The following is an 11073-nucleotide window of genomic DNA, read 5'->3' on the forward strand; positions in this document are numbered from 1 at the left end:
AACCACTTCGTTTGGAATTTCGGGTCTCGCTATTATCAGCGGAAATTTGCATTGTCAATTTTTTCATAGGGTCGTCACCCAATCTGATTTCGTGTACTTCCATTTTCTCCCCCCTTTGGGACGAGGGCGTAGTCTACCGTCCCAAATCATTTGGGGTGCTTGGGGAGGGGGATCGTCTTCTAGTTCGATTGCTTCGGCTTGAGATTGCTGTTCGTTATCAGCTGTGTTGTCATACTCTTCTATAATGGGTTGAATGGTGTGCTCCTCGACTGGTAGAGGAGCAAGTGTTCGCACGTTGCGTTTGTAAATTCCGGTAGCGGTTCGCACTACTGCCACTCGGACTACTCCATCATCTCCAGGGTGTATTTGTGTGACAATTCCCATAGGCCACCTTGCTACGGGAAGGTGATCGTCTCCGATCAATACGATTTGGCCTACCTTAACGTTGGCTTGTTGCTTGGTCCATTTTGCATAATCACGTAACTGGTGGAGATACTCGTCTCTCCATCTTCTCCAAAATTGTTCGAGCTGCGATTGTACTCGTTTCCATCTGGTTGTGAGATTGCTTCCATCCTCACTCTGCGTAGGGATGGGCACGGCTAGCATTGGGCGTGCTATCAAAAAATGACCGGGTGTGATCGCGGTCGGTGAATCTGGCGTCGTGTAAACAGGTGTGAGTGGTCGCGAATTCATTATTGCGGCCACTTGGTAGAACAGTGTCTGCAATTCCATGATGTTTAGCTGTGCTCCTCTGGCCGCTGCACTAAAGAGCCGCTTGGCTACCTTTATGTTCGCTTCCCAAAGTCCTCCAAAGCTGGGGCTTCGGGGTGGAATGAATGAAAATCTTATTCTGTGAGTTGCCGCAATATCAACTAATTTGTTTTGAAAAACTTCATTGTTATATATTCTTCGTAAACGATTGAGTTCTCTGCTGGCCCCGACAAAGTTCCGCCCATTGTCGGAGTAAATAACCTCGGGTATTCCCCTCACTGATGTGAAACGGAGAAGTGCTGATATGAACGCTGCCGTCGACTGATCTTCGACGACTTCTAGGTGAACTGCTTTGGTCGCAAAACATATGAAGATGCAAGCATATGCTGTGGTCTTGCATTTCGATTTTTGATTGAGATATACTTCGAATGGCCCACATAAGTCCACTCCCGTGTGAGTGAACGCTACTGATTCATTTACCCTGGGCGAGGGCAGTTGTCCCATTCGTTGCTGTAAACGTCTGGGCCGCGCTTTGGCACATAAGATGCATCGTTGAATGACTCCTTGTACGGTCCTTCGGAGATCCCTCATCCAAAATCTTTGTCGAAATTCGTTTATTACCAGATCTGTTCCGGCGTGAAATCTATCCTCATGTATTTTTTGAATTATTACCCTCGAAAATGGGTGCGATTTGGGAATCAATATTGGATTCTTTTGTGAGATGGGCATTTCTGCATTGTGGAGTCTCCCTGTGACATGTATGACTCCATTTCTGACGATTGCGTTGAGATGCTGGAAAGGTCCTTTCGTAGGCACCTTCCCAGTTTTTCGTAATTCCGCTACTTCATTTGGATAAATAGTGGCTTGCATAATTCGGACTACGAGTGTTAGTCCTTCATTCAATTCAGTGGTGGTGAGTGGGCCCGATCTCTTTTCGTTTCTGATGCCTGTGTCTTTATTGACCTTCTTCATATTGTTTATGGCTCTACACAGCCATGCAAAGTGTCTTACTGTTTTGTCATGAGTGTGATGGTGCGGGTATTTTGCGATTAAGTCTTCGCATGCCTTTCCTGTTGCTGCTACCAATCGTGTTATTGGTTCTTTAATCTCTTCCTGTTCTGCAGCAGCAGTGTATTCGTAGCCGCTCTGCAGATAATATTGTCTTCTTCGTATACATTCCGGTCCGTGTAACCAAAATTCTAGTTTTGCTTCGCGTAATTTTCTGACTGGAATTCCTCTCGAAACCATATCAGCCGGATTTTCTTTCGTAGATATATATTTCCAATGCTCTGGATTCGTGGTGGAGTGTATCTTCTGCACTCTATTTCTAATGAAGGTTCCCCAACGTGTATTTGAAGATTTGATCCAACTTAGCGCTACTTGTGAATCACTGTAGTAATATTCCGACGAGATTCGACCGGCCAGAATGCTCTTTATTTTAGCAGTTAGTTCTGCTAGAAGTGCCGCCGCCAAGAGTTCCAGACGGGGCAGAGTGACCTTCTTCAAAGGCGCCACTCTCGATTTCGAACATAAGAGATTCGTACTCTCTTCTCCTTTTAAGTTGATTGCATGTAAGTAAATGACGCATCCATAAGCCTTTTCGGAGGCGTCACTGAATCCGTGTAAATCTAGTGCGATCGTATGACTCGGAGTCGACATCCGAGGTATTTCTATCTTGCTGAGCTCCACTAATGAAGCTTCGAACTTCTTCCATGAGCTTAGTGCTTGATCTGGAACATCATCGTCCCAGCTGACGTTATAAGTCCACAATTCTTGCATCAATATTTTAGCTGTAATGATTACAGGTTGTATCAATCCGATTGGGTCATACAGTCTCAAAATCTTCGAGACCATCTGTCGCTTTGTGAGCGCTTCGTATGTTTCACCTATGTTTTTCGTACTGATGAACTGGAACACGTCTGTTTTGGGGTTCCAGGCTATCCCCAATGTCTTTATGACCTCTTGGTCACCAACTTGGATCAATGGTTCCAAGTCTTTCTCTGGAATTCCTTCCAGTACGCTTGCGTTGTTTGATGCCCACTTTCGAAGTGGAAATCCATGAAGTGACAATGCATGCTCTATTTCTCGTTTCGTCTCCGTCAGTTCATCTGCGTTGGACGCTCCAATCATTAGATTGTCAACATAGAACGATCGTTGAATGGTGTCGGCAATTCTCGGATTTACCGACCGATAATCTTCAGCTGCTTCGTGTAGTGCCCTACAGGCCAAGAATGATGAAGACGCTTCACCATATGTGACAGTCGTCAGTCTATACGCTTTCAATTGATCATTGGGGCTGTCGCGCCACAAAATACATTGTAACCAAGTGTCTGTGTATGCGATGTGAATTTGTCTGTACATCTTTGCAATATCTGCTACTAGCACGTCGTTGTGCGTCTTGAAATCAATTAGCAGATCAAATAAGTCCTTTTGAATGGTTGGTCCCACGATTTGTATATCGTTCAGGGATACTCCGGTTGACGTCTTTGCACTTGCGTCGAACACCACCCTAACCTTGGTGGATGTTGAATCTGGTTTCACCACACACGAGTGAGGGATGAAATACTTTACTTTGTGAAAGTCTTCTGTGGTGACTGGTACCATATGTCCCAGTGTTTCATATTCATTCATGAATGCCCTGTACTCTTTGTACAGGTCTGCATTCCGCTTGAGCCTTTGCTCAAGCGATGTGAATCTTCTATATGCTTGTTGATAAGAGTCGCCTAACGATGACGGCTCCCCCCGTAGGGGCATTCGTGTAATGTATCTCCCGTCGGGAGCGATCTCTAACGTTGTGCGGAAGTGACTTTCCGCCTCGCATTCGTCATGTTGCTTTGGTTCCCAGTCTTGAAAGCACGCTTCTTCAAGACGCCAAAACTTCTCTATGAGTTTGGCCATTTCGTCCTGTGGGAATTCGAATTCATTTCTGCTACACCTTGTAGCAGACAATACAGTGGTTGATGGGCTGCTGTGACGTAGCGTCCCACATGCAATCCAGCCCAAGCTGGACTCTTGATACGTAAGACCGTTGGCTACGCTAAGCCGGCCTGGCATTAGAATTTTGAAAAATATTCTCGCTCCGAGGAGAATGTCGATTTCATTCGATCTGTAAAACTGGGGATCGGCAAGGTGCAATTGTTCTGGTATCCGTATACCCTTTTCATCAATAGCTGTGCTTGGTTGATCGTCCAATATCTTTGGCACTATGATCAATTCTAAACTTTCATTGTAGTTGCTTGCGTGAGAGGCTATCACAGTTTTGATACCCCTTTTAACATGTGCTTGTCCGCTAACTCCTTTAATGGTTACGTTTACCGAGTGTTGCGGAATTCCTAGGCTTCGAGCAGCCTTTTCTGTGATTGTTTCTACTTGACTCCCTGAATCAAGTAGACATCGAAGAGGGTGCCATTTCTGCTCACCCTTAACATGAATTATGGCTGTGCCCAGAAAGACGTATTCTTCCTGAGCTAGTCATTTCGTTGAACTTGCTTGTGCTTGATTGACATCCTTCTCGGGATGCAATTGTTGGATCTCGTCCCCCTTGGGAGAGTCTCCACGATGAAGCAGTGTATGATGCTTCGTGCTGCATATTTGGCATTTCCGTTGTGATTTGCACTCCTTCGTTGAGTGCCCAGGTATGAGGCAATTAAAGCAGTGCCTCCCTGCTTTGATAGTTTCCCATCGTTCTGGGATGCTCATTTTCGTGAATTTAGGACACGTAAATGCTGTGTGTCCTTCATTGTGACAAACGTAGCACCGCTGTGCTTCCCTTTTGTCTTTGGTGGTCGCAGCTTTGCCTTCGATTGCTGCTACGACTTTCGGCTGGGGTCGATGACTAGAGTGTGCCGTTTCGGCAGCCACTTTGCAAGTCATCTGGTTAGCCAGCCGCTCTAATTCTATTTTGAATTCGCTCCAAACATAAATGCGCTGGAGGTCCAACTTTTCTTCAATCTTAGAAAGTGTTGATTCATCCAATCGTTCTTTCACTAAGCATATTAGTAACCCATTGGCGATGCAATCTGGTTCGCCAGGTTGTTCATTTGCTATTTGTCGAGTGGCGGACAATAGTGTATCGACAGCGTCGATCAGTCCTAGTATCGCTCTTTGCGATGCCTTATGTATCCTTTTAATTTTCAGCAGAGTGTAAAAGTAACCTTCATATGCGATTCGTTTCTTGTAGAATCTTGCTTCCAGTTTGGCCCAGGCTTCAGTGAAAGGCACTCCTGAATTCTCGAGTGCTTCGCAGGAGTTACGAGCGGGCTCGTATTCTAAACATTTCGCCAGGAAAGCGTATTTGCTTGCATCCTCGTTTAGGGTCGCAATCCGCTTCTCAAAGCGGGCTTTAAACGATAGCCACTCGGTGGCTGACCCACGGAACTTCGGGAGCTCCAATCGGGGTAAATAATCGGCCTTGCTATTGCCGGTGATCATTGTTTGATCCAGTACTTGCCTTGAACCTTCATCCTGACTCGGTTCATTCGTCTGTGATTGCGCATGCCGTATTCTCTTTGCCAAACTGGCTCTGGACTTGATATATGCGGGGAGGAGAGCATCCCGTCTCTTGGAGGGCCCCGTTTGGCCCTCAATTTTCAGTATCACTGCACAAGCTTGATCGTACAAGCTTGTTAGTACTTCTTGTTGCACTAGTAATGTTTCGACTTCGTCGTCGTCTTCTGCTAATTTGCATGCGTCTTTGATAATCGGAGCAATGCTTTGCTCCAGTGCCGTTAGCTGCTTTTTCCAGCTTTCAACGGCATCGTCCTCGTTTGTCGTCATGTTTATTTGATTTGATAATTACTAACCGCTTTACTTGTTTGATTGACTCAAATACTTAGCTGGGTCATTGATTATGCTCCAGTCTAAATAGTCGGCTATGGCTTCGGCCGATCTATTTAGTTCAGTGGTAAATCTGCTTTCGTATCTGTTTATAACCGCGGCTCCTGCCGCCAAGTTGAACATGTGCGATATTATCAGTTTTATCGCTGCAGCTTCTTCCCGCGTACGACGCGGGTCCTGTTTCAAATTCTCCTCCGTATCCCTCATATACATGTAGCCCATGGAATACAGTAGGTCGTTGGAATGTCGAGAATTCATCTTTACAAATTTTTCACATCAGTCACAATAATTCGTGTTTATCACACATCTTCCACGCAGTTGCACACCGTGCTTCGCTCACGGGCGAAGTTTACTTATTGATCACACAGTCACGCAGTGTCATGTTATGATTCCCGCGAATGGGAAATTCACGTTGTCAATTTTCAGCCACACAGTGGCGCATTGTAATAACTATGCAGTGGCGCAGCATACTTCCCGCGAGTAGGAAGTTCACTTTGTTAATTTTTAGCCACGCAGTGGCACACCATACTTCCCGCGAATGGGAGATTCATTTTCTTGGTTTCAGCCACTTAATGGCGCAACATCTTCCGTGCGCTGAGACAATGTCACTTCACTTTCCGATTATACAGCCATGCAATGGCATCACTTTTTCGCGCGCGGAGAGAATGTCACTTCACTTATCAGAATCGATTACTTTCGCGAGTCCGTGATCGCTCGAAGTGCGATCACGTCGGGGTCACCAAATGTTGTTCGTTAAAATTAAGATGTTAGTATTGGGCCATAGTGGCCCAACACGGCTTTCGGACTAGGTACTAACTCCTTCACGGTCGGTTTTTGACTGAATTGTATTTCCTTAAATTTTACATTGCTTAGGTCACTTGGGTGTTTCTTGTTTCTCCATGTCAGCACAAAATGTGCGTTTGATTATACAGCGTTCGCATTATTTTGATTATACAGCATTCACACTATCGAGTCGGATCCTCCGCTGCGCCCCTTCCAGTTCGCGCAGTCGTTTCGTGTTTCTCCTCCAATGGTAGTAAATGATGGCGATCACCATCGCCACGATGAATGCCCCGTCTATGGAATATGATGCGACGTCGTGCATCGATATGGTATTCTCGATCTTATCGCTGCCGAACATTATACTTGTTTTTAATTGTCGCGTTTTCTTGGAACTCGTAATGTTCCCTACATTGTGGCGCATTTTATTGCATCGAGGAGGGTCTTAATCGCTGACCCAAGCACTCGAGCGTGTGAAACCACTTCGTTTGGAATTTCGGGTCTCGCTATTATCAGCGGAAATTTGCATTGTCAATTTTTTCATAGGGTCGTCACCCAATCTGATTTCGTGTACTTCCAAAAGTGTTTAAGAATTATTTCTAAATTCACAGTGTCTTTGTGGGTTTTATCTTTTCACATATTCCATTTAGAATTTGTCCCAAAGAAATTTCTTTTTTTTTAATTTTAATTTTGTACGGCGCCAAAGTACAATATCGCTGAAAATATATTTTCGTTGGTTATTCTTTAGACTTCATGGAAAAATGCAAGAAAAAATATTCTTCTGCTTTTCTGATAAACTTTCGAACTTTTCACAGAATACCTTCCACCACTTTCTGTACAGTGACATTTTCAACCATAACTGCCGTTTTTTCCAGCACCTTTCCATATCAGATGGTGTTTTGATTGTTTTGCTACACTTCTCAACGCTTAACAATTCCCCAATATTTTTTTAAGAGACGAAAATCCGCACAATTTGGTGGATTCGGTGGATACGGATTTTAAATAAAATCATTATTGTTCTTCTTATACCATTCTGCGACTTCTTGTAAAGTTTCCATTCATAGTTGATCCAGTGATGAAAATCTTTGTTTTCTTTCTACAACACAGATGTCTTGCTGAATAATCAACTTGCGAGCGAATTTATCTAGCTACGAATACAAATTTGGACATACTAAAAGAATCAATGAAAATACAAATACAACACTAGTTTAGTTTAGTTAATCCTTTATTCGATTATGAAGTACGATTGAATTCAATCTTTCATTGTATAATTGCGTATAAATCATATTAAAAGAAAAGCGAGAAATGAATTATTTATTGACATAGGTCTGCCGATTCGATTGGTATGCAAATCGTTAAAATCTATTCGCAACAAAAATAGTTATTAACGTTAACTTCATTTCATAAAAACGTGACCCGTTTTCTGATTCGGCATCCTTAATGAAAGACGTTGTTCTATGTCAAAAATAAAAAATTTAAAACGCTAATAACTCAACCATTTCTGAATAGATCACAAAGATGTTTTCATCAATCGATTGAAAATATTTCTACGCGCAATGAAGAAGATTACATGACCTTTTAGATAAATAATTGAGGCAAAAACTGCCTTTATCAGACGTGAGCGATGTTTAGATGTCATAATTTCAATATAACAAAAACCGAAACCGAACCAAATCGACCATTCATTTTCTAACCGGGAAGCCAAGAATATATATATAAAGTCTATAGAGTTCAACACGACAACAAAAACATAGCCGCCATGCCAACAGAGTCAGTAAACGAGTTTCAATTTTCCCAGGATCCGGAGTCCAGTACATTCAGTTCAGTGTAATGTAATAGTGACGATTACACAGATAAAAATTTAATGTAATGTTCGACGCGAATGTGATATCCTTAATAATAAAAAACAATTCGATTTTTCATAACTTGTTTGCCGGGAGAGAGTTTGTGTGAGCTTTGGAGTGTTTTTGGGCCTATTAGTGTTTGGTGACTTTCCGATTGATCATTCAATTTTTGCTTATTCGGGCATTGTTTGCGGGTCGAAAGTGGCGTCAAAGTACAATACATTGAGCTGAATTCATCAGTTTAAAACTCTCAACAAAGTATCGGAAAGATTGGAGCTAATTAACGAATAAATTAACACAATTGACACACTTTTTCGAAAGGATCGAAAATGAAGTTCATCAACTTTATTTTCAATATAAAACCATAGAAAACTCAGAAGAACTAATTGCATTTTCAAAATCCATGCTTTTGAAAAAAAACATCTTGAATATTCAAGCAAAAGAATACTTTTGGAAATTTTTAACTAATCATCGATCGATAAAAAAAACAGAGTGCAAAGTCGAAATTTTTAGGTGATTATTGAAATGCTTTAACTGAAAATGCAAATACCTATTCCTACACATACACACACTCCACATCCAAAAACTCATGAGAACGGAAGTTACAAATCATTGTACAGGATTTAACTGAGCTTTAAAAACTACCTTTCGATTTGCAGTGCAAGAATTGTTTATTGAATTATTCATCACCAAAAACGAAGGTGTAATTATTCATTCAAACAAAAATATCTCTGTATGGAAAGGTCCTATATAAACATTCTAACAATCAAATTAAAGTTGTTTGATAACTTTAATTGAATTTGCTGTTGAGTAGGCTAGCAAAAAACTGTGTTAATCCACAAAAAGTTTGGAAAAACAGAAAAAAATCGATTTTTTTTATTTCTTTCCGATATTTTTATCCACAACATCTATACACAAAAACAACCAATCTTATCATAGTGATCATCAAAATTCCTCTAATCGAGCCGGAGGAAAACACACTGATGAAACTAGTAAACATAAATTGAAGCCGAATCAACACAAACATTCGCTACGTTTTCAAACACCAACAAAAACTTTATGTACAGAAAAATAAATGCTTTATCTGTACACCTACCCCGTGAACGACGACATATACAATTAACATAAAGGGTGTCCTACATCAAATTGCATCACGACTATAGAGAGATACCCATTGGGTATTTTCTCTTGAAAATTTTTATAGAAGTATTTCAGAGTGTATTGTTTACACTGTATTTTATCGCTCTCAGTTTTTCGAAAATTGAAAAATATGGCGTTTCTCATCTGGACATCGGAAAATAATTTGGTCGTGTGAATAAACGTTACTGCAAAACTCTGAGCATCGAACGGAAGGAGAAATACGGTCAGAATGGATGGTATATTAGAGTTCCCGCAGACTGCAGCTCGATTTGTCGGCCGATAGTTTGGTCGACTTTTTAATCAGTACGGAGAGGTATGCATGTGCCCACATTACACCGACTCAGTTGGGTCGGTTTTTGCACCAGCAGGCCAACCCGGCCAAAATGTAGGCCGACAAAAAGTCTGCAGTGTGCTAAGTGCCCCCTTAGTATTCGGGATCACAAGCGGAACTCAACATTAATATGAACATATGAAGGTTTGTCGGCTGAGGCGAATATGGTACTACCCAACGATTTCTAGTCCGTCAACGTCTGCCTTATTGATATTTGTTAATGGTTGTCCGTATCTTCGTTTTTATATTGGATATCCACCTACCCTTGTGATCGTGTTTTCCATCTGCTACGCAAGGCGGTAAAAGCTTCAGATCACCGCATGGGCCAAGAACCATATTTGTGGGAACAATATCAAACACTAACCCATATTCCGGAAGTCGATTGGTCTGAAAGCCGAGCTAATTCAACGATTCGAACAAAATCGACTTTTGCGTTCTGAAATCTGTTCCACTCAAATTTAATCGATCTATGGAAATGTGGCAACCTTGCCTTGTTGGAAAGAAGAAGTTGAGGAGCAATTTACTCTCTATCAGATTAGCAGATTATTATGTCATGTTATTCGAATACTTAGTTGACATAGTCGTGACCACCCATTTTTTTTCTATATTTTTTAGCTACATTTCCGCTAAAAATTTATTAATAAAATGACAATATTGTCAGACACAATTTTCTTACACGATTTTTATCCACTTGCAGAAAATATGTTATTGTGTTACATACAAAACATATTTGAAAGGCTAATTTCCATAAATATTTTTCGTTTTAAAAGAGTGGTTATTCCACCCGAAAATCCGTTTCTATTTTTACAGAAATAGAACATGAAGCTCAATGTCGTCTATGCCAAAATGCTATACATTATCACATTATCCCAACTTGATTGGACTTGAGTCGAACGGATAACAGAATGAAAAATGCAATTCGTTGGAGTTTTTCTGACTCGATCGTATTTCAGAATACGGGTGAGTAGTTGATCAGTAGACGGATCTAGAATTTCCGAGGCAATTACACTATCGATTAAATTATGCATTGCATTTTAGCCTGGCAATAGCAAAGGCTGTATCGGCGTTGCTTTTGATAGCTTCTCGTAGGTGAATTTATTCGCCTTCATGCTGCTTCTGTCGATTATGCCGTTGGAATCGCAGTCGTTCGCCTGCTACCTTCGCGTACACGACATCGTAGATCATTGTCCTAGCTGCGTTGATTCATCGTTCGATAATTAACATCCATCGAGTTCTCTTGTTTGTTTCGTCTCTTGTAACTACATATTCATAAGTTTTAATTCGAATCATGAATCAATACACGTGTTCTCCAGCTGATAATTTATCAGGATTAATGAAAATAGCCTGATTAACATTTTACTATCAGAGCATGTGTGATCTGAAGGATTTCAATAATTCATTGTGCATGTTCGATAAGGTTTCTAGTACCTC

General features: G+C 41.5%; 1 protein-coding gene across 1 annotated transcript; it reads right to left on the reverse strand.

The window, feature by feature from the left end:
- Positions 1 to 63: 63 nt before the first annotated feature.
- Positions 64 to 3609, reverse strand: LOC129766225 (uncharacterized). Its single transcript, XM_055766742.1, has one exon. The coding sequence runs from the start codon at positions 3607 to 3609 to the stop codon at positions 64 to 66; it is 3546 nt and encodes a 1181-aa protein (XP_055622717.1).
- Between the last annotated feature and the right edge of the window lie 7464 nt (positions 3610 to 11073).

This window comes from Toxorhynchites rutilus, chromosome 2 (genome assembly GCF_029784135.1).
Source record: "Toxorhynchites rutilus septentrionalis strain SRP chromosome 2, ASM2978413v1, whole genome shotgun sequence".
NCBI lineage: Eukaryota > Metazoa > Arthropoda > Insecta > Diptera > Culicidae > Toxorhynchites > Toxorhynchites rutilus.